Source organism: Delphinapterus leucas, chromosome 1 (assembly GCF_059928025.1).
Source record: "Delphinapterus leucas isolate spDelLeu-1000000601 "Yukka" chromosome 1, BTC_Dleu_Yukka2, whole genome shotgun sequence".
Classification (NCBI taxonomy): Eukaryota; Metazoa; Chordata; class Mammalia; order Artiodactyla; family Monodontidae; genus Delphinapterus; species Delphinapterus leucas.
Genome location: NC_143129.1, coordinates 170,055,775 through 170,079,664, shown reverse-complemented (window position 1 = coordinate 170,079,664; position 23,890 = coordinate 170,055,775). Strand labels below are relative to the sequence as shown.

Here is a 23,890-nt window from a genome sequence, read left to right as displayed (position 1 = left end):
GCCGCAACTAGAGAAAGTCCATACGCAGCAACAAAGGCCCAACGCAGCCAAAAAATAAATAAATAAAATAAAAAATAAAAACCCTTCCCCCAAAAGCCATCGGGGAGTTTGGGTCTTTAAAAAAAAAAAAAAAAAAAAGAACACATGAGAGTGGTGTTGGGTAAGTGAGTGGGTGGAAGCAAGGAGATCCCTGGACAAAGTGTGACATCTTTGGAGCCTAAAGAATGAATAGTGATCAGCAAAGTGAGGTAGGAGAAATGGTGCTGCTGGCGGAAGGTAAGCATGGGAAACGCCAGGGAGGAGAGAGCAAGGCATTCGGAGGCCCTGGAATGCTAACTGTGAGAAGAGTGAGGAGCGTAAGTTTGGAGGTAAGTCTGGTATTGGGGTCAGAGACCTGCCTCACCTGCAAAACTGAGATAACCACATGCCAGTCATGCCTCCTTCCTTTCCAGCAGCCCTGTTTTCCAGGGTCTGGTGAGATAATGCATGGGAAAACACTTTGTGGTTGGAAAAGCATTGTGCAAAGTAATGCACAGACAATGGAAAGGAGCTATGGATCACTGAGGATCAAGCTAGGTAAATCTGGCTTTAGGCTAACTTCCACAGGAACAGTGGGAAATTAACCAAAATTGAGGCATTGAGCCTCCAGTAAATTTGTCCCAAGGTCACACAACCGTGGAGGGGTGGGACTGGGGTTTGAACAGAAAGCTTGACCCCAGAGTCTGCCCAAGAGGGAGGGGACTTGCTCTAAAGGCCCCAGCGGGTAAAGGCTATCGACATCAGCTTCAATTCACCGGAAGAAAGAACTTTCTAAGAGTCCTAACTATCAGGGGATGGAGAAGGCTTCCAAAAGCAGTAAGCTCTCTGTTGCTGGCGGTTTGTAAGCTGAGTCTAGAAAATGGTTGATACCAAGCGTGGGATCTGGCAGGGGGTCAGCCGATCTGTAAGGTTACTTTTGGCTCTGAGAGACATGGACTCAAGGATCCTGGGTCTCCTTTCTCTTTGTCCCACACCCCATCCTTTAACAGAACAGCAGTGAGGGCAACTCTTTGCAGAAACCTGAACGTGCAGCTTGCATTCACGAGAGGCTGGAGGAAAGAAGGGACAGCTTCCATGCGTCTGTCCTTCTCTCGCCCGTCTTCCACCATGGCCAAACCACAGGAGCCCAGTGGTGAGGAGAGGGAACAGGTGGTCCCCTGTTATCTGGAGGCTTTGACTCCAGAGTAGCTTATATGGAGTCTGGCGCTGTCTCAGATGTCATCACTGAGATGAAGTGTGGCTTAGTAATTAGGAGCATAGCCTACAGCATCAGACACTTCCTGTTACCCCATTTGAAAATGAAGATAGGGCTTCCCTGGTGGCGCAGTGGTTGGGAGTCCGCCTGCCAATGCAGGGGACGCGGGTTCGTGCCCCGGTCCGGGAGGATACCACATGCCGCGGAGCGGCTGGACCACGTGGGTCATGGCCACTGGGCCTGCGCGTCTGGAGCCTGTGCTCCGCAGCGGGAGAGGCCGCAGCAGTGAGAGGCCCGTGTACCGCAAAAAAAAAAAAAAAAAGAAAAAGAAAATGAAGATAGTCAGAAAGAGAAAGGCAAATACCATATGATATCACTTATATGTGAAATCTAAAAATATGATACAAATAAACATATCTATGAAACAGAAACAGGCTCACAGACACAGAGAACAGATTTGTGGTTGCCAACGGGGAGTGGGGCATGGGGGAGGGAAGGTTTGGGATTAGAAGATGCAGACTATTATCTATAAGATGTATAAACAAGGTCCTACTGTATAGCACAGGGAACTATATTCAATATCCTCTGATAAACCATAATGGAAAAGAATATGAAAAAGAATATATATATAACTGAATCACTTCACAATACAGCAGAAATTAACACAACATTGTAAATCAACTACACTTCAATAATTTTTTTAAAAAATGAAGGTTGGGGCTTCCCTGGTGGCGCAGTGGTTGAGAGTCTGCCTGCCGATGCAGGGAACACGGGTTCGTGCCCCGGTCCGGGAAGATCCCACATGCCGCGGAGCGGCTGGGCCTGTGAGCCATGGCCGCTGAGCCTGCGCGTCCGGAGCCTGTCCTCCGCAACGGGCGAGGCCACAACAGTGAGAGGCCCGCGTACCGCAAAAAAAAAAAAAAGAAGGTTGTTGGGGGATTACATGAGCTAATGTAGGGTCTTGACACAGTGCCTGGCATGTGGTAAACACTCAAACATTTTAGCTCTTATTTTGTTGTTGTTACTTGCTGGGAGAATTTGAGGAAGTTATTCAAACAGTCAGAGCTTCATTTTTCTCTTCTGTTAAGTGAGGAGATAACATCTCCCTCATAGGGTGGTTGGAGGGGGCTATGCTCGGCACACAGCAGAAGTTAACAGATGTTATTTCCTTCCTTCCACTAATGGATGGGAGTCAAAGATACCACGACACCTTTTGTCCTATTCTTGCTCTGTAATTATCACAGATGCAGCAAGTATGAAAATGCCTTAGAAATCATAAATCTGTACTCCCATTTAATAGATGGGGAAACTGAGGCCCAGAGAAGAAGAGATTTGCTCAAGGTCGCACAGTGAGTTAGTGATAGATCTAGGACTAGAACCAGAACTTTCTTACCATACAATTCTATCTCTATTATTGACAAAATGTTGAATGAATGTGTGACTGAAGATTGAATGAAGGGAGTACAGGTCTCTCTGGATGTCTTCACAGGGACGTGGAGGACTTGCTGACGTGGGAACCAAACTCCGTGGCTGTTCACTTTCAAGCCTCCTTGTTTTCATTTCTGCTGTTCCTCTTCTCTGTAATGCCCTGCCCTCCCCTGGCTTTCAAATTCCTATGCAAGGTCCAGTGCAATGCCACCTCCCCCTGGGAAGCCTTCCATAACATATAAAAGGAGCCAGCTTTCATTGTTTCCACAGTGCATTACATGTGTCTCTATTATATGTCCCAGCCACAATCTGATGGGATATATTGGGTTGGCCAAAAAGTTCATTCGGGTTTTCCGAACAAACTTTTTGGCCAACCCAGTATATCTTTTACATGTCCTTTCCACTAGTTTTCTCCCCACTACACAGACAGGGAAGCCAAGGTACAGAAACCAATCCCGAATTTGAAGCCCCATTCCCTGACTGAAAAGGGGAATACTAGGAAACCTGAGTTTCTAGTTCTTATTATTAGCTAGCTATGGAACTTGAACAAGTCACTTGGACTTTAGGTCTTGTTTCCACATTTACAAAATAGGTTGGGAGAAGATAAAGTCTGAAGATACTAACTTATAAGCCTCTTCTAATAGAAGAAGTGAAGTGTAGATTATTGAACCTGAATGCTAATTCCAGAGTCAACCTACCAGGGTTTTAATCCTGACTCTATCACTTACTCTGTGACCTTCAGGGAGTTACTTAGCCCCTTTGTGCTCAGCTTCATCTGTAAGATGGAAACAACAACCATGTCTATCTCATAAATTTGGTGTGAGAAATAAATGAGCTACTTTATGTAAAGCACTCAGCACAGTACCTGGCACATCGAGAACCTTCGAAAAGCGTTAACGGTTATAATTTTTATCCCATTGATATCTCTGGGTTCACAACCTCAGCATCTAGATAAGACATCTCCAACTTCGATAACCTCAAAGCAAGCCAAGTGTCTTTTTTCATCCTGCTAGGGGTCAGCAGAGCAGAGTGGTAAAGAGTATGGCTTTGAAACAATCAAAAAAGTAATGTTAAAAAGCAGTAGGCTCAGACTTGTAAGGTCCAAAATATCCCCCTCCCGTATCTCCTTTCTTTTTTTCCTTTTGTTTTTTTTGGCCACGCTGTGCAGCTTGCGGGATCTTAGTTCCCTGACCAGGGATCAAACCCGGGCCCCTGGCAGTGGAAGCGGAGTCCTAAACACTGGCTCACCAGGGAATTCTCCCATGCAGCCTTTCTTAGGTGGTTGCTTGAGGATGCTCATCAAGTGTGAAGCAAGAAAAAAAGATCCAGGAAAGAGTGGTTGTATCCACTGTAGTGAGAGGCTGTGAAGCTGACAGCTGTGAAGCAAGTCCAGAGAGCAACCAGGAGGGAGGGCTTCAGGAAAGGGCTTAGTAGAAAAGATAATATGATGGAGCCCTTGAAAAAAGTTGAGGATATTTCAATGACAAATATTGTGGAGAGAGAGAGGAGGTTAGAGAGTCCAGGGAAAATAAAACAGAGTATAAGAAAAGAAACGTTGTCCTAGTATACTACTTGGCAATGCAGTGAACATTTCCATACATGACAATGTAAACACTGGTCATCAATCTAGTTGAAAATGGTGATTTAACTGTACTGGGAAGAAGAGGAAAGGAGCGGTAGGCCCTGTACACAAGGTAAGTCCTCAACCACCATAACAGGAAATCAATAGATAATATCTAAAATTGATAAATCAAGGAACAGAGGTACGTGCATATTACTTAGAGACATGGAAATATCCTCCAGAAGAAATGACCTGTGGGAGTGGAGGGGGTAGGGTAGTCAGGGTACTGTTGTTTTTCATTATAATTCTTTCAATACGAATTGATTTTTTTAACCACATGCATTAATTACTTTAACTGCTAAAAAAAAAAAAAAGAAGAAGAAGAGGAAGAATATTTGAGTGAGTCGCTTAACTCCACTGAGTCTCAGTTCCCTCTCCAGTAAAATGGGATCATAGTAGGATGGTTGAGGACAGAAAGAGACAATATACACAAAGCATTCAGCTCATACCTGGCATATAATCAGCTCTCAAACAGTAACTGCAGCATCAGGGAAGAATAAGTTAAGGACTAGGCTCAAGTTGTCTTGCGGAAATGACAGCACTTGGTGAGATACCCTGCCTTTTGCCTCCATGGTACATGACAATCATTGGACACATACAAATGGACACCAGGTGAAAGACAGCTGGCTGAGTTGTGATTCACAGGCCAGAGCAGAGTCACAGTGAGGAACATTGAAACGATCAGCAGCCATGAGGGAAATTACAGTTTGGCTTGGCAAGTTCCACTGCAAGAGGACACCTAGTGAGTTACAGTCTCTGGACAGTGGGCTATAGCAGGCTCATCATTTCCTCCTCTTGCTTGTACTTTGTGGGGGATATGTCAGAAGGAAAAGATTTAGAGGCTGTCAGGGTGAGGGTCAGAGGTCAGCTGGGGTCAGGAAGTCTATTTCACTGAGGTCACTCTAGTCTCCTTTCAAAGTAATGAAGCCATTATTGGTGAAAGCAAGTGCCTGGCGTCTTGCTCTGTGAAGCAAGGCCCACATGGGGAGTAGGACTGAAAGAAGGAAGGGGACTCCCTTGGCTCATCCTCCTTCTGCCAATTCAACAGGCCTAAGAGGTGAGAGGTGCACAATCCTGCTTGATGTAGGAAGCCCTGGTCCTTGGAGAGGGATGAAGATGACAGCATGGGGTGAAAACAGATTGTTTCTCAGAGCAGTTAAGAATGGGGTCTCTCTCTCCCTCTCTTTGTCTCTCTCTCTCTCTCACACACACACACACACAAACACACACATCATATCACTTTAGAATGTCAGAAACAGAAGAAACATTTGTCTAAGAGCTAACCCATCTCCCTCATTTTACCCTTAAAGCATAAACCTAGGTGTCTTTCTTGAGATCACAGGACAAATTAACAGGCTGGAACTATATATATTATACATTTTACTTAATTATTTGTTTATTATCTGTCCCTCTCCTCTAGAATGTAAGCTGTATGAGGGCAGGAACTTCATCTGTTTTGTTTACTGATGTATCCCCAGTGCTGCAAACAGTGCCACCTGACTCATAATAGATGCTCAATAAATATTTGTTAGATGACTTAGTGAATGAACCGATGAATGAATGGAAACACTGCACACATCGTATTCCCTTCCTCATGAATAACAGAGCATGTTACCATACTAAAGGCTTTACAAAGTCCTGTATAAGAAACCTACTTAACATAACCATTTTCCAAATGATTTCACTATAGAGACTTTTTTAAAATGGTAAGATGTATTAATGATCTCATGGAACTAGTATCCTGAGGGACACATTGTGGAAAATACTTTTTTCAAATGCACACCATCACTCATATTAGCATATGGTCAAGGCTTTAATTCCAAGCAACCACCCTGGACCTCACCACAGGGTTCTCAAAACACTTCAGAAATGTGAGCTGGATGTGGATGATTGCCCAAAAGAGGACCTGTTTTGGCTCTTGTCAGCTCTTTGATTTAGAAAGTCAAGGAGTTTGGGGGAGGGTGATCAGTAGAAATGGCAGACTAGAGCTCTGGCCCAGGGAAGAGGAATCACAAGCTTGGGTCCTATTTACTAATTATATAAAACATATAGTCTCCCCTCACAGCCATTTTGTTTGCACATATCTTGTTCTTCATTGGTAAAATGGGGACAGTACCAGTCATGATAACAACATACTGGGACTGTGGAAAGAATGTGAGCTTTGGAGTTAAACATATGGGTTCAAATATGTCTCTGCCATGTATTAGCTGAGTTACATTAGCCAAGCTGTATTGATTCATTAGGCTTGTTTCCTCCCCTGTAAGGTAGAAACATTAATACCTATTACTTAGAGTTATTGACAGGCTTGAATTAGATAAGAAAAGTGCCCGTATTCTTGATAAATAATAGCTGTTATTATTATTACCTATCAGAATATAAGCTCCACAAAGGTGGGATTTTTGTTTGCATTGTTTACTCCCAACACTTAGAACAATGCCTGCCACAGAGGAAGTGCTCAATACATATAAATATTTTTTAATGTTGATGAGTTATTAATATTACTAAGACCTCTTTCAACTCTTCCTTTTATGGAGATATGAGCCTACACAAGAGAAACTTAGCAAAGTACTATAAAGGGGAGATGCTCTTTGTGTTGATACTAGACAACTTTGTCTTTTCTAAAGAGCTCCCTTTTCTTCCTTTTACCTAGATAATATTATTCCCAGAAACCAATACACAAGAAATTTGCAATACTTAGCAATGTCATGTCTTGTCCCCCTAACTAGACTGTAACTTCTTGGATGGCAGGAAATGTTTCTTCTTTACTCTTGGGGGTACATTTTTGGTCATTACACTACTTAGTGCATATTATGTATCTGATTCCTCCACCAAATGTGTGAGCTAGCACAATGACTGGATCATAGTGGCTACCTAATAAGTTTTCACTGAGATGGGGACCCAAGAAAGGGAGAAAGTTTAGTCAGGAGCCTCCATCTCCCACATGGAGAAAACCCAATGTAGATGAGGAATCAGTTAGTTACGTTGGGAGCCACGTGTCCCTTCCTAAATCATCCTCTGCCCCCACATGTGCAACTTTATGGAGTCCTGAGCCTTCCTGGGTTTGTATTGCTTAGACTTGAGAGAGGCAGCCTAGAAGAATAAGTATTATGACTGTTGTAACAACGTTCATTATTTCAGTCAAAACCTATTCAGACTGGTATATATAGAATGCATAAACAACAAGGTCCTACTGTATAGAACAGGGAACTATATTCAATATCCTGTGATAAACCATAATGGAAAAGAATGTGAAAAAGAATGTATGTATATGTATAACTGAGTCACTTTGCTGTACAGCAGTAATTAACACAACGTTGTAATTCAACTATACTTTAATAAAAAATAAATTAAAAAAAAAACCTATTCAGGAAACTCTTCTTGGGTGTCTTCTGTGGGCCAGTCACTGTGCTAAATACTGGTAAGGATGTGAGAGAAGATGCAGAAAGAAATAACACATGAATGGTCCAAATCCTCAGGGGGCAAATGGTTCAGCAAGTTCTAGATCACAGAATCAGGTGCACAATAGCTATAATAATAGTAATAATTTTCATTGTTAAGAACTAACTATATGTCAGACACAATTTTAAAAGCTTTACTTAGATGATCTAACTTTATCCTCGTAATAACTCTGAGAGTTAAATCCTCATTATCCCCATTGGGCAGAGGAGGAAACTGAGGCATAAAAAAGATAAAGAAGTTGCCCCAGGTGTCAGAGCTATAAATAGATATTCAAACATAGACAATCTGATTCCAACGTCTGTGTTCCCATGAAAAGTGCTAATAATTAGAGAAATAATTTGAAAAAAAAAAGATTAGTCTCTCTTCTAGTCTCATTTTATTTGAATCAAAAATATTATTTCCTCTTTCCTCACTCTCTATGGCTACTTGCATAGTTATACCCATTTTTCTGAAGGGGAGCTTGAGATACTTGCGCTGCTCTCACAGAATCATGTACGTCTGGAAATGCCCTCTCTTTAGCGTTCAGAAAAGTCTGTTCCTTCGTCTCAAATGTGTCAGGGTAATTGGGGAGTTGAGAAGAACCAGGTTTTCTGGGAAGGACTTGGAGGTGAGAACTCAAGAAGGCATTCTCAAAGCTGGGAGCTGGGAGCCAGGAGAGCGGGTCTCTATTCAGCACCGTGGACAGAGCTCCGGGCGCCTTCAGGACCCTGGACAGAGAAGCTGGTCGAGCCTGCCGGGAACAAGTCTGACTTGGGGGCAGACCAAGGGAAAGCAGAGCGCTAAATTCCCGTATTCCCTCTTTTCTTCAGCGAGACCTCAGTCACCTGCTCCTGACTCTTAGGAACAGGGGTACAGAGAGTGAGTATATTTTAAGGGGGCTAGTAACGGGAGGAGATAAGACTTGGGTGAGGAGTATTATATATATAAAAAATGGCTTTGGCTGATGTACTCCCACAACTCTTGGAAGATCTAAATCAGGGTCCTCAGATGGGAGTGTGGCATTGTTAGTGACATTTTTTAATGATTTGTATATTTTTAGGCTGAGTAGCAAAGGGCCACTGTTGTCCTTTTTATCCCAAAGTCCTATCCCCCATCTCATACTGAAGTTTTAGTCTCTTGGAGAGCACTCCTGGCAGGAAAGACAGAGAAATAATCTCTTCGCAGCCCCTTGCTCTCCTCCCCATCTTCCCGTTCCCTACCCCCACTCATCCCCGTTCTCTGTTTCTCAAGTATACTCGTGCGCGCGCGTGCGCACACACCCACACACACGTGCACGCGCGCGGGCGCAGGGTGAGAAACACGAGAGCTTCCTGCACACTTAGTGGAGACGACTGAATTCCGAGCGAGCGGATGCCCCCGAAAGCAGGCTCTGTCCCTTTAAATGGGTTGTAGCAGTGGGGGAGGGGAACTGGCCGGAGCTGGCATTGTCCAGTTTGAACTGAGCACCGGAAGTGAAGGGGCAGGGCCAGGGCCGTGCACTGAGCCCCGGGCCATTGTCCATCTCCGACCAGGGCACTAGCCACCCCCCTGGCCAACCCTCTTTATCTTCTAGAAGGGGAGGCTAACTCTTCAAATGAGGAAAGCCGCTACTCCAGTTCCCCCACCAACCTCACGATAGGGAAGAGAGGGCACTTCAGGATGGGGCTCAAACGAGGAGGGTCTGGGAACCTGAGAGTGTGGGATCCCAGCAACGGATAGGGATGGGATGGGAATGGGGGCAGGATGAGGGCAGCTGGTGGAGGGAGGAACACCCTTCAAGCCTCTTTGGGTTCCTCCTGTTCTCTCAGGGAACTCCACGTGGGGTCAGTTTTAGACACAGGAAACAAGGAAGGATTCTTTACACAGAATCAATTTAGGAGCGCTTTGAGAGATCCAGAAAAACTCAGTCGGAAACGCAGGGAGGCAGAGACGTTCAGATAGTCAGAGACAGACTTTGAGAGGCTGCACCTAGGTCAGGAGTGGAGATCAGCCCTGTTGGGTCTCCAACCTCCCCCCTGCTTCCCCATCCTAGGCTTCCTAGTGTCCTGAACTCCAGGTCTATCTAAGCACACGGGGGTGGGGGTGAGAGCGGGTCAGCGCTGAGCTGCCGGGTCAGCTCTGAGACCTGACGGGGAAGGGAGGGGGAGGGGCGCTCAAGGGCTGGGGGAGGGGGAGGGCTCATCCATTTCTCCCTTGACAGGTGGTTTGTGTCTCTGATTGGCCAGCGCTGCCAGGCTCACACCTCCCTCCCCCAACTCTCTGGAATGTATAATTATCTGCAAGGGGGGTGGGGGTGGTGTGTGAGTGTGTGGGAGCAGTCACGTGGTTTTAAAACTACCCCCCCCACACAGGCCCCCCACCTGTATGCTGCTTTGGGGGACCCCCACTGAGTCCTTAAAGTGCAGGATCCCCAATTCCCGGGTACTCAAGACTTCTAGAGCTGACGGCCCCAATCTCCAGATGTGGGGGGGGGCCGGGGGGTGTCAAACCTTAAGGTTCTGAGAAGGGACACCCCAGAGGTGTCAGAGACCGATGGGGCGGGGGTGGGGGGTGGGGGCCGGAGCTGGAGCCGGAGGGAAAGGGAGGGGAGAGGAGAGGGAGGGGAGGGGAGGGGGCTGCCCGCGGGGGGTTGGGTCATTGTCTTTTAGAATTTGGGAGCCTTTGAAAAGCCGTGGGCCCTCCCACCGCTATTGTGCTGGGGAAGATGTAGCAGCCTCTTCTCCGAGCCACCCCTTTGCCTCCGGACTTCTCTGGGGCCAGCAGCCGGCCGACCTGGGGCCCGGGGCCGCGGGCTCAGCCGACTACCATGGGCTCTGTGTCAAACCAGCAGTTTGCAGGTTCGACCTCGGGACTTACTGGGGACAACTTAGGCTGCAGGGGCGCCCAGAAGCCACATCAAAGGGAGGTGGGGGAAGTGTCCCCCAGGCTAGCCGAAGGACCCCAAGTCTGCGGCCTCCTGTTTCAGGGGGCGATCTCTGGAGCAAGGAACCCTGGTGTCCCAGTGCCGTGCAAGCTGAAGCTACGGGGGCGGGGGGAGAGAAGAGGAGGGGCCTGTCTGGCCGTCTGTCCCCGGGCAACGTGTTGTGGGAAGATGAGCAAAACTTTCGGGGCACCACTGGCCTCAGTTTAAGCTTGGGGAGCGCGGGAGGCAGCCGGGACAGGTATTTTCTCGTCGGCATCTTGGTAGCTGCAGCGCCCTGGGTGTCCACCCGCGGGCTGCACGCTCAGGTCTTCTTGCCGGGGTCTCTGGTGGGGTCCTCCAATTCCGTGGCCCCCCAGCTGAGCGCCCTCCCAATCTCCAGGTGGCGGCGCCAAGGCGCCGGAGGAGGCGCAGGAGGACGCGGCCCGGGCGGCCGAGGAGCCGCAGCTGCTGCACGGAGCCGGCATCTGTAAGTGGTTCAACGTGCGCATGGGATTCGGCTTCCTGTCCATGACTGCCCGCGCCGGGGTCGCACTCGACCCCCCGGTGGATGTCTTTGTGCACCAGGTGAGACCGATCCCTCTAACTTTGCCGCGGGAAGGGGATGTTGGCGCGCGGATCCAAGGGTGGGCAGACGGCCCTCGGCTGTTGGGTAGAGGGAGATCAAGGGCCCTCATTGTGCGCTCCCATCTTTGCCGTGGCACCCCAGTTCTGAGTCCCCTTTAACTCCAGCGGGACGAGAGCTGGGGGCAGAGCCGAGTATCAGCACCCTTACCCCCCTCCGGGAACCCCTCTGGTTTACCACGTGTCTGTTACCTCTTTCCCCTGGGCGGGGGGCAGGGGGCAGGGGGCAGGGAGATGACCCCATGTGGCAGAACTAAGGTTGTATTGTGCTTGCCAGTGGGGGGAGGGCGAGCAGGCCGGCCAGGGAAGCACATGCCAGGTCAGAGCAGAGCCCTGAGCGCCCGCGCCTTTCACTATGGTGTGAATGGAGCTCCCGGCCTGGAAAGAGGGAGGGAAACCACTTCGGGACCCAACGGGGTAAAGCTGAGAAGTCAGTGGGGTCTCCTCACCCAGGTGGTCACCCAAAACTCAAGCTCTGGGGCCTGGGTCGGTTTGGCAGATCCTTGAAGGATCTCTCTGGGGGCTTGAAAGTTCCTCGAGAACACAGTCTCAGGCACACGGTTCACTTGCTGGGCTTTTACTGTTCATTTCCTATCAGGAAAGAAAACCCAAGGAGCCCAGGCCTTAGATTCCTGGGCCAGGCTCGGAGGGAGTTCGGTTGCAACCCCAAGTTCTCAGTTGAAGCAAGGCAGCACAGTGGGGGTGAAATTCAGTGTCGCAGGGCAGAGGGTGGAGGGAGGCTAGCCTCTGGACCTATTCTCCTCAGCTTGGCATTTATGGCCTCAGACAGCCATTGATTGCTGTCCCAACATTCCCAGCCTCAAACAAGGAACCAGAGACTTCAGGTTTCCCTCCTCTCCCTGGCCACCCCTTCCTGAATATCTTAGAAGCATTTCTGTGGTCCTGGGCACAAGCCACACATAACAACCACGTAAAGGAAGCTGCTGCTTGTGTTCCCTCCACCTTTGGAGGTTTGGGGCTGGACCTGAGAAGAAATTGCTAATCCCAGGCACAGCAGGTTGACACCCAGGCCGGGCATGGAGGGGTTACTTCGGAGAGGTTGGCTTTAGGAGCAGTGGGGGAGGGGAAAGGAGGATGTGGGGATTAAGGGTTGGAGCCTGAGGGATGGGATTCTGGAGGGGGAGGGGTGGAGATGCTGGGTGGAGAAGTTGGAGGCAGCGGGGAAGTCTCTGAGCATGGCCCTCAGCGAGGACACAGAATGGGGGGAACAGGGGAGGTAGAGGATATGGGGAGACAGGGGCCCCACCAGTTAATGTTGGGGTCACTGGGCTACTAGAACATCTTTCCAGAAGGGTCGGCAGCAGAATGCTTGGCTATCCCCTTGCTTCACCCAGTTCCTCCACCCCCAACTTTACCCCCTCCCCATCAGACAACTAATTCTGGCTGGTGGCTTTGCCCCCTTCCCTGTCTCATTTACATATGTGAATGATAACCCACAGGAAGTAATTGTGGGAAAAAGAAGGGAATTGGCCTCTTTAGATCTATTAAATCACTTTATTACAGGAACCAGCTTTGAATGGCCCTCCTCAGCGGGGTGGCCAGCTCCCCCACTCTCCCATTTATCTGATCACAAAGAGATTAAAATCTCTCCTGGTCTGGAGATGACTGGACAGCTTCCCCAATTTTGGAAGGCTTGGAATAAAGAGTCAAACCCAACGTTTTCTTGCCTCCCTTCCAAAGGCTGTTGAATAGGGAACGACTGAGGGGAATGTAGCCCCTCTGAGGTTCTTTGGTGATATCCAACTCCCAAGGAAGGTTTTCCTGAGCAAATGGATCTGTGCCTCAGCCCCACTTACCCTTAGGATCGAAAGCAGTTGGGAAATATTGGAGGGCATAAAGGAAAGCAGGGACCTTCTGGTTTGGGGAGTGGAGCCCGTACCACATTATTTCAGATGGGTTTGCTGGGAGATAACTGGACTTTGGGGTCTTGGAATGTCCAGGGACATTCCACAGTTGAATAAGTTATCAGGAGGAGTTGAGCTGGGATAAGGAATCAAGAATTTGTCTCCCGAACACCCCCTACTAACAGTCACAGAGGACAATGGTGGAAATTCCCTGAGCCTTACCTGGTAGCTCTGTCGTTCGATTGTGCACTGCTGGGGCTTAGGTTGATCCTCAAACCCTACCATAGCGGTTAGACTAGTGATTCCAGTCCCGCACTTGAGAAATTTGAAATCTCTCCCTGGGGATCTAATATAGAGGAGTTAGGTAGATGCAGGACAATCCTTAAAAATCCTCCTGCGGGGAGGGGAGTGTTCCCAAAGTGGAGAGAGAGAGTAAGACATTTGAAAACCTCTCCTTTGGCTGCTGGTGGTGGGTACCTTAGAATTGCAGGGTGGGTGGTGAGCAGGATAATTGTCCTAAGATAACATCTGCTAAGGGAGGGGGTCAGGGAGCCCCTTTCCTAAGGAAAGAGGAGGGGGGAGCAATTAAACATTTTCTTTTCCCTTCCAAGGTTGGGCCTATTTGGTTCCCAACACGCTGTTCACTATTTTTACACTCCCTGTCAAACACGCAGTGCCCCACAGGGGTGGATGAGTGGGAAAGAAAACCTACCTTTAGCTTTTTAAAAAAATGAGTAAATAAAACCCATAAAGCAAAGAGACTTCTGTAACAACCCTTTTACTCAGCCACAGGTCTTATGCTAGAACTCTCTTCCTGTCCCTGAATTTGGGGGAATTTACGAATCATAATAATGGCAGGTGGCCAGCCCTTAAATCAAGGTTTCTCAACCTCAGCACTATTGACGTGTTTTGAGCAGGATAATTTCTCATGCTGGGCATCCCTCAGTTGCGACAACCAAAAATGTCTCCAGACATTGCCAAATGCCCCCTGGGAGGCAAACTCACCCCCAGTTGAAAAACAGTTATACATCGCAAGGTGGAACAAGAAAGACCTAACTACTGTCTCCTGGTTTCCTGAGGTGTTCACCAAGGATTCTCAATTCTCTATGGCCATTTTAAGAGTTTTGGCTTACCTCATGTTTTCCTGGGGCTCAACTCCCAAACCGCTTAGATTTGTAGAAATTTGAAAATGAGGAAAAGGTCCCCTGCTTTCTCCCACAGCTCTTTGGAACCCAAGTCTGTTTAAAATGGCTTTCTGGCTAAAATGCTGTATTACAAGGCTTGGAGGCAAAAGAAGAGCCCAAATTTGACCTAGGGACCAAGTTTGGGTTAGGAGAAGAAATTTCCAATACCGAGAAACTGCTGAAGCCACGTGGCCTGCTTTTTCTGAAAAGGATGAGTGGGGGGTAGTGAGAGCAACTCAGACCCATCTAGAGTAGGGCTCTTGGGTTTGGGGGCAGGGAGAATGTAAAGGGATCTTTCCCACCTGGTTTATAACCTCACTAGTGGCTCTGATTACCCACTTATGTTTCATTTTTTGATGTACTTGTCTTAACCCCTCTTCTAACCTGTAAACTCTTTGAAGAGAGAGACTAGCAGTCTGGTTAGTTTTCTAGTACGCACCTGGTGGGCTGAAGAAATGAATATGGGTCCCCTGAGGAATCAGGAGTACACTAACAGTTGGGGATCCTTGTCAGCAGAAGTCTTCCTCCAGACACAAAAGGCTGGAGGTAGGGAGGGAATGTTAACTGATAATTGCTGTCTCTTTCTGGACTAGGGCCTGGAATAGGGCCTGGCACTCAGTAGAAACACCATGAAAGCTTGTAGAGTGAATGTCAGTGGATTGCAGTTGAGCTCCCGATAGGATACTGGAGGCACGGGTTTGATGGGTCATTCATTAGTTATTTCATTTCCATCTTAATAGGAAACTATTTTTTAAATGAGTGGATTTTTTCAGGAAGTTGGCAGAGAAGCACATGAGTTGGTTTGAGCATTATGGGATCTTCTTGGGTCCTTCTCTTTCTGAAGAGACCTGCTTTCTAGACAGTGTCCCAAGTAAAGGCTGTGCCACCATCATGAGCAAAGTTTGTGGTTGGTGACACCACAAGCTTGCCATACAAGTGGTTGTCAGTGATTTTCTCCAGGGCAAGGTTGTTTCTGGAACATTCCTAATCAAAACTACCTATTGGAATTTGCTGGTGCTTTTTTTTTTTTTTTTTTTTGAGAAACAGCCCTAGGCAAATCACCCCTCCTTTCTTCCTGCAGGCAAGAATAGCAATTACTATCAGTGTTAAATCTGGGAGGTCAAAGGAGGTGGGCCGGGGGGAGAAAACTTTCAAGAATAGTACGCACTTAGTACAGAGGCAGCTTGGAGTTACTTAATTCAGACTGGAAAGGAGAGTAAATGGCTTTTGTCAACAGAGCAGAACAACAACTGGGTTACTGGTTTAAAACTCCCGGACCCTTTCTTCACTCCATGGGTAGGTGGGGGGGCGGGGTTGGGGAACCACCCTGGGTTGGGTCCTCATCAGAGTTCAGTCTCCTTGTGACTCCATTTTCCTAAGGACCAAGGAGAAGACACCCACCCTAAGGAGCTGGGAAGATCGATCTAGGTGAACACTTGTGTGCAGAGTTGAGAACCGCGTCTCCTTCCTCTCTTCTGCTCCAGTCGCCCTCTGGCTGCCTTTGTGCCGCCTGGCTGATGAGCACCACCATCTGGTGGAGAACTCCAGGCTGGAGCTCGTGGTCCTGGCTGTGTGTCTGAGCAGAGGCGATGTGTGTAGGGTTGTATGCTCACAGCCTTTGGTTCTGGACAGATCTCTTTCCCCCACCCTCCCTGACACACATCAAAATAAACTGCTTCTAATAGAACCCATTGGTTTCCTAGCTCCTACCAAACCCTACCTTCAGGAATGACGCTTGGGTTGAACTGCGAGGACACCTTGGAATCAAGTCATTAAAATTACTTTCACCTGCGGCTTTTTACTTTTTCATTGTGGCTGTTAGAAAGTTTTTAAAAGGCTGTGCGTCTTGCATTATATTGCATAGTGCTGGGTATAGAGTCCGGCTAGTTGCAATCAGCTCGGGGCTCTCACACTATAAATTTGGTCAAGATGCTTCACCCCTCTGCCTCTGTGACCTCACCTGTAACACAGGGGGCATGATAAGGTCTACCTCACAGGCGTGGTGTGAGGGTCACATGTGTTACAACATGTAAGGTGCTTAAAACACTGCTTAGCCTATAGTAAATATTAGTAATAAAATTAAATCTTAGTCATTTTAGATAGTAGAGAACTTAGTTTCTTCTACAAATGTTTGTGCACTGCTAGGCACCTAGAACTGAGGATATAAACATGCACTAGGTAGTCTTGAGCTGGAAGGGCCCCGGGTCTTGCAGAAAAGCCAGAAACCCAAGCTTTGATCAAGTCTGATCCCCTGCTTTTAGATGATTATAGAAACCAGAACTTACTTATCCAAATTTCATAGAGCAAGTTGAGGGAAACTCGGGTTCCTGTGAGCTTTTCACTCCACGTGTCCTGAGTGACCCCTAAGGTCCCTTCTATCTCTAACGTATAAAGGCATAATACTTGATGTGGGGGAAGCTTAGAGTAGGCAGTGATGAGGTATTAGGGGAGCGGAAAGACTAAGTACTGTAACTGGCCCAAGTCCTTCCCTGCCATCCAAAAAAAGAGAAATGCCTCCTGTAACTGTTTTCTGTCCGATTAAATGCCATCTTCCCCTCTCCCCACTATAGGCTGCCCACCCTCCTACCTCAAACAAATTGGGAAAGGAAGATGGGAGGCCTGCCTCCCTCCCACCTTTAATATAATTTATCTGAATAAATAACCCTAATTAGGTCCCTGAGTAAAAGGTTTGACTGAAAGCCCTGGAAGGGTGGGAGGGCAGGTCAGAAGGAAAGATGGCTGTTGGCGATGGTGACTTTGGCAGACCAGCAAGCTTGACTGGGGAAGAAAGGTGTCTCTGTATCCGTTTCTCTCACCGTGACCATAACCCCTATGGGGAGAGGAAGGAAGGAACTGATGAATGTGGTGAATGTGGGGTGGGGGGAGTCGGGGGAATCTGCAGCCTCTGGAACTCCAGGAATCTGACCACCAGAACCAGCCAGTGTCAACTCTTTGTTTCCCCGGAGCTGGGCTCTATTGGGGGAGCTCAAGCCTTGCCCCTCCCCCCCAGGTCTTTTCTTTTTGGAGGGGATGGAGAGAGGGGCGGGGCCCAGGCCCCGCTTTGTGTGTGGCTGGGGGTGGGGTGGGGTGATAGCAAGAATTTCAGGCTCCTTTCCGATCAGGCCCTGTGAGGCAGGCTCCGTGGGGCTGCACGCCGATTACCTACCTGATAAGAGAGGAATTCAAACTATGTGTTTTAGAAAGGGGCGGGGTAGGCCCCCACCCCCACCCCCGGGAGCCACCCTTGGAGACCACCAGTCTAAATCTTGACCGGTTATGGTGAGGTGCCTGCAGGGTTGGGGGTTTTTTGGTTTTGTTTTTGTTTTTTTTCACCCTTTTAAAGTCTTAAGCAGGCCTCAAATCCTCCAGTGATGGAGTGGGTGAGCTGAGAGGGCTGGTCAATTTCATATGTCCCCATTTATATTATCCTCTGGTTCTCATAGTAAGCCTGGGAGGTGTGGATGGAGGAGAGTGTTGTCCTCAGTAGACTGGAGCTCAGAGAGGGGATGTTTTTCTGAGTTTTCACTGCCAGTTAGTGATAAAAACTAGAGTTAAAATTCCCAGTCTCTTGACACTTCTTTCTCACTGTTACCCCGCCCTCATCCAGTCTGAAGAGGTTGATAATTGCCACTCAGGATTTATGTGTTAACTACTTTTCATGCATAAACCCTCACAGCACCACCATAAAATTATTTACTCCATTTTGTAGGGTAGCACAGAAAGCGGGGACAGGCTGTCAGACTCTAAACCCTGGCTCTTAGTCACTTATCTATCGCTGAATCACAGCAAGGACTGGGAGTGTTCCAGCCTAAGAGCCCACTAGGCAAATGGGAAAAGCTGGGTTTGCCTGGGTCAAGAATGCTCTTGGTCTGGCTCCTCCAGCACCTCCTGACTCACTGGCTTGTCCCAGCTCAATAAGAGACAAGTCAGATTTAACATCAAATTCAGTGTGGTTGTTACACAACGGGGAGGGGGGAAAGAGATTTCACCTTTCTGAAATGTTTTTATTTTCTGCTTTAATGCTCCACATCAAGATTGGTGGGGGGAGTCATCACAATTCTGGCTGTTCCTGTGGGAAAAAGAAGAAAGTATCCCCAACCTTTGGAATATTTCATTGATATTTATTGAGCATATATTCTTGATGTTTCCCTGCCCGCGTAATCTTCATTAAAATCTTAGGGGCTTCCCTGGTGGCGCAGTGGCTGAGAGTCCGCCTGCCGATGCAGGGTACACGGGTTCGTGCCCCGGTCCGGGAAGATCCCACATGCCACGGAGCGGCTGGGCCCGTGAGCCATGGCCGCTGAGGCTGCGCGTCCGGAGCCTGTGCTCCGCAACAGGAGAGGCCACAACAGTGAGAGGCCCGCATACCGCAAAAAAAAACCAAACAAAACCCAAAAATCTTAGGTAGGGACTTCCCTGGTGGCGCAGTGGATGGGACTCTGCGCTCCCAGTGCAGTGGGACCAGCGACGATCCCTGGTCTCAGAACTAGATCCCACATGCATGCTGCAACTGCGAGTTCGCATGCCACAGCTAAGGAACCCTGGAGCCGTAGCTAAGGGGGCCTGCCTGCTGCGACTGGAGAGCCCACGCGATGCTGCAACTGGGAAGCCGGCGGGCCACAACTGAGGAGCCCGCCTGCCACAACTAGGACCCAGTGCCACCAAAAAAAACAAAAAAAACCCCTAAGGTAGGTTTTTATCCTGTTCTCTGAGGCCCAGAGGTGAGTGACTGACCAAAGTCACACATGATGCTGGAAATTGGTAGAAACAGCATTTCATGAACCAGGTTGTGTCTGGCACCTGAGCCTATGCTCTTAACCAATTACCTCAACGGAAGTTTTGTCTTAAGCAGTACCATCTAAATTAAAACAAAAATGTAAATGACTGAGGAATTGGGGATTGCATCTGGCAAAGAGCATGTTTCACCTAAGTCCCAGTTTGAAATATCCACCCTGCCCCATCAGTACCACCAGCAGCATGACATGCCTCAAGCCAGGACCGGGTGCACGATGATCCCTTTTGCTTCTGAACCGCATTTTCAATGAGGACTGCACCTTGTTGACATATTGGACGTGCTCTTTGGATGTTTTGGAAGCTATCTATAATGAAGCCTATTCTGGGCAGGGTCTGGGAGAGGCTGTCACTCCACTGATGTGTTGTTGACACAGTAAGTGGCAAGGTGAAATGGACTGAGCTTCAAATCGGAAACCCTGGGTTCTTCTGACCCTGGTTTTGCCATTCAACTAGCTGTGTGAATAACTCCTTTTTTTTTTGGTTCAAACATGCAGTGTTTTAGTGAGATCATTCCACACATTATTCGAAGTCCTTTCCTTTAACAATTTGCTCATCTTCCCAAGTTAAATAATTAAAACCTACCTCCTTGTTCATTCATCCAAAATGTGCTAGGCATTATTTAGGTGTCAAAATGCAGCAGTGAACAAAACAGGGACTTTATTTACAAGTTTACATTCTTTTTAATGGCTTCATGGTATTTTTGTTTTCTGTTGTTTTTTTTGAACGAGTGAGATACTGAACATATGTGTCATGCTAAATCCTCCTGCAAATTACCTGCTTATATTCTGTTCTGTGATTCTTTTCATTCTTTTTTTTTTTTTTTCTTTTGCTGTACGCGGGCCTCTCGCTGTTTGGCCTCTCCCGTTGCGGAGCACAAGCTCCGGACGCGCAGGCTCAGCGGCCACGGCTCACGGGCCCAGCCGCTCCGCGGCATGTGGGACCTTCCTGGACCGGGGCAGGAACCCGTGTCCCCTGCATTGGCAAGCGGACTCTTCAACCACTGCGCCACCAGAGAAGCTCTGTGATTCTTTTTTCTTACTGACTTACAGTAGCTTTTTGTAGTTTTATCAGTTTAGTTATCTGTCTTGATTTTTAAAAAAACTGTCTCAAAGTTTTTTCCTCTTAACACTGAGATATTTAATTCTTCCGAAATATGTTTTGCATACATATGATGCAAAGTGTAGATTTCTGGCTTCATTTTCAAATGGATAACTGTTTTCTCAATGGTATTTATGGAATTGTTTTCCTCACCTGTTGATTTCTCCACTTAATCTTGGATCTCCCAGTAGACTTTCCCTTCTAATCCACTGATCTGTCTGCTTGGGTCATACTGTCTTTTCCCTTCAACTTTCAGAAACATTGTTTTGATATAATTTCAAGCTTGGGAGAAGGTTGCAAGAATAGTACTAAAAACTCCCATATAACCTTTACCCAGATTTATCGGTCCTTAATATTTTGTCCCATTTGCTTTTTTATTCTTTTTCTTTGTACAGATAGACAGATATCAAGCATCTTTAAATATTTCAGTGTTTTTTCTAAAATAGGGCCATTCTCTTACCTAATCTCAGTACAATGATCAAAATTAGGGAACTTAACACTGAAACATTTATCTACCATATGCAAATTTTGTCAGTTGTTCTAATATTTTTTCTTGTTCTAAGATCCAATCCAGAGTCATGTGTTGCATTCAGTTTCTTTACTTCTCTGGGGTTTGTCTTTCATGACTGACCTTTTTTAAGTGTATAGGCCTGTTACTTTGTTTTTTATTTTTATTTATGTTTATTTATTTATATTTAATTTTGGCTGCATTTGGGTCTTCACTGCTGCACGCGGGCTTTCTCTAGTTGCAGCGAGCAGGCCTACTCTTCCTTGTGTTGCTCGGGCTTCTCATTGCGGTGGCTTCTCATGTTGCGGAGTATGGGTTCTATGCATGTGGGCTCAGTAGTTGTGACTCACCGGCTCTAGAGCACTGGCTCAGTAGTTGTGGCGCAGGGGCTTAGTTGCTCTGCGGCATGTGGGATCTTCCCGGACCAGGGCTTGAACCCGTGTCCCCTGCATTGGCAGGCGGATTCTTAACCACTTCGCCACCAGGGAAGCCCCGCGTCTGTTACTTTATATTTTACAATTTTACATTGGTTGATTTCTTATAAATGCTATGTTTAAGAATTTTTCTTCTGTTTTATTTTTCTTAGAACTTTGAGACTAGCTGCAAAAAATGCTATGGCATCTGTTTATCTAATGATTGTTCCTAATGTGATGTAGATATTTTGTTCTTAATTGTGATGACTCTTTGAGTCACAGTTTCTTTACCGATAAAATGGAAGTGTTCTTCCAACCTTAGAGGAACATGTGCATGCAGGTTTTTTTGGTTTTGGTGTAATAATGGAGACTAACATTAAAATCTACCATGCTTCCCTCCCCCAGAGTAAGCTGCACATGGAGGGATTCCGGAGCCTGAAGGAGGGTGAGGCCGTAGAGTTCACCTTTAAGAAGTCTGCCAAGGGCCTGGAATCTATCCGAGTCACCGGCCCTGGTGGGGTGTTCTGTATTGGGAGTGAGAGGCGGCCCAAAGGGAAGAACATGCAGAAACGCAGATCAAAGGGAGACAGGTATGGATTGCAAGGCAGCTTGTGTGGGTTGGGAGGGACATGCTGAGGACGAGGAAAACTCTCCTCATTTTGCCCCTTTCTTGGACCAGATTGCCAAAGGTAAAAGGAAGCTTGCGGCCCCTGGATGTGGGAGGTGAAGAGAGGGCAGTATGTGAGGAGGGTACTTCATGACCTAGCTCTTCTACTTGACAAGTAATTACGTTCTGTTAGCACTAGCCTCGATTGCTAAACGGGGATCACGATACTAACCTCACATGATTATTTTAGAACTAAAAGAGACCGTGTATGTGAAAGTGTATGTGGTCAGGACAAGATGGTGTATCTGTACCTGTTGTTTCTTCACCACGTCTCCGAATGGCTGGTTTCTTCCATCTTAGTTCTGTGCTCAAACAGATCACATAGTCTGGCTCCTTTAATTTCTATATTTTTAATGAATGACAGGTACTCTTTTTAAAGGTATAGTAGTTCCCAATTGGGGTCCAGAATTTCTGTTCTTGGTATTTTCAAGTTGACATGAATCTGAAGATATCATCTAGACAATTACGTATCTGGAAAGGACTCAGAGTCATCTAGTCATATTCCTCCTTTTGTAAGTGGGGAAATTGGTCTCTAGGAAGGGAAGTGGGTATAGTAACAACTTGAACCAGAGCCCAGGTGTCCTCTCTCAGAGGAAGGCTTGTAGTCTCTTCTCACTCCTTTCTCTCAACTTTACCATGTTGCTTGGTGCTAGGTGCTACAACTGTGGAGGTCTAGACCATCATGCCAAGGAATGCAAACTGCCACCCCAGCCCAAGAAGTGCCACTTCTGCCAGAGCATCAACCATATGGTAGCCTCGTGTCCACTGAAGGCCCAGCAAGCTCCCAGCTCCCAGGGAAAGCCAGCCTACTTTCGGGAGGAGGAAGAAGAGATCCATAGCCCTGCCATGCTCCCAGAGGCCCAGAATTGAGCCACAGTGGGTGGGGGCTATCCGTTTGTGATCAGAAAGTTTTGAGGAACAGGCATCAATCGGCAGAGTGGAGAAAGTGGGGACAGGGTGGGTAGGGGGCAGCTGGCACTGCCATATATCTCAGGCCGGGGGCCAAAGCGTCACCTCCTCTTCCCTCTTGGTCGGGGGGGAAGGGGTGAGGCAAAGAAATTCCAATCATGCTCTATCCAAATGCACGTGAGGGCTTTGGGGGGTAACCCTTCCTGCATGCTTTATCTGAGTCTCCACCCCCAGAATCTCCAGCTTTTGAAAGTGGCCTGGATAGGGAAGTTGTTTTACTCTTCAAGAAGGATATGGAATAATATTTCCCGTGCCAGAGTGAAAAGATTAAGCATGAGACCAGATTGATGGACCCAACCCACAAGCCGCTACATTCTGTGGGAGGAAATATCTCAGGGGTAAGGCAGGGCTTTCCACATCTTGTCTGCTCACAACCTCCTCCTGGGAGAGAGTGCTGAGAGAACTGTCCCAAGCAGTGGGTTGTGATGACAGGCAAAAGGGGGGTTGAGGGAACAGCTGCAGACCTGCTGCTTCTAAGCTCACTCCCACCCCATTCTGGGCCAATACAATTTTATTTATTTGCTCCCTTGGATGACTGTACCTTGGGTCCCACTTTCTTCAGGATGCCAACTGCACTAGCTGTGTGCGAATGACGTATCTTGTGCATTTTAACTTTTTTTTTTCATAATATAAATATTCTGGTTTTGTATTTTTGTGTATTTTAATCTAAGGCCCTCATTCCTGCACTGTGTTCTCAGGTACGTGAGCAATCTCAGGGATAAGTCGGCGACAGCTCCGGGTCTGCACAGCAGGAATACTTTTTGTTGCTCTATCACCAGAGAGAACAACTATTTGGAGCGTATAGCCTATTGAACTACCTCATTTTTGCCAATTAGAGCTGGCTTTTCTGCCACAGTGTCCTCTTGAAACCCCTCCATCTTCAATGTTTCATGGGAGACTAGGTTTTAACTGGGTTGCCCCATGGCTTGGTCTCCTTCTACTGAAAGATTGGAAATTGGTCTGAACAGGAAAAGGTGGTACAGAGAGGTTAGGAGAGGCTGGGCCAGGTAAAAGGTGCAGAGAGGGGAAGCCAAGATTAGGCAGAGGTCATCTGTATGTGTGATAAAGGATACCTGTTCCAGACCTGTAATCCCAGGGCATAGGACTCGCTTTACATACCAGGTCCA

At 47.4% G+C, this 23,890-nt stretch overlaps 1 protein-coding gene across 1 annotated transcript; it reads left to right on the top strand.

Annotated features, from left to right (window-relative positions):
• The first annotated feature begins 257 nt into the window (after positions 1 to 257).
• Positions 258 to 23,451, top strand: LIN28A (lin-28 RNA binding posttranscriptional regulator A). Its single transcript, XM_022551799.3, has 4 exons — positions 258 to 276; positions 11,024 to 11,208; positions 21,533 to 21,717; positions 22,448 to 23,451. Exons 1-4 carry the CDS (start codon positions 258 to 260, stop codon positions 22,662 to 22,664), a joined length of 606 nt encoding a protein of 201 aa, XP_022407507.1. The 3' UTR covers positions 22,665 to 23,451.
• Positions 23,452 to 23,890: the final 439 nt, after the last annotated feature.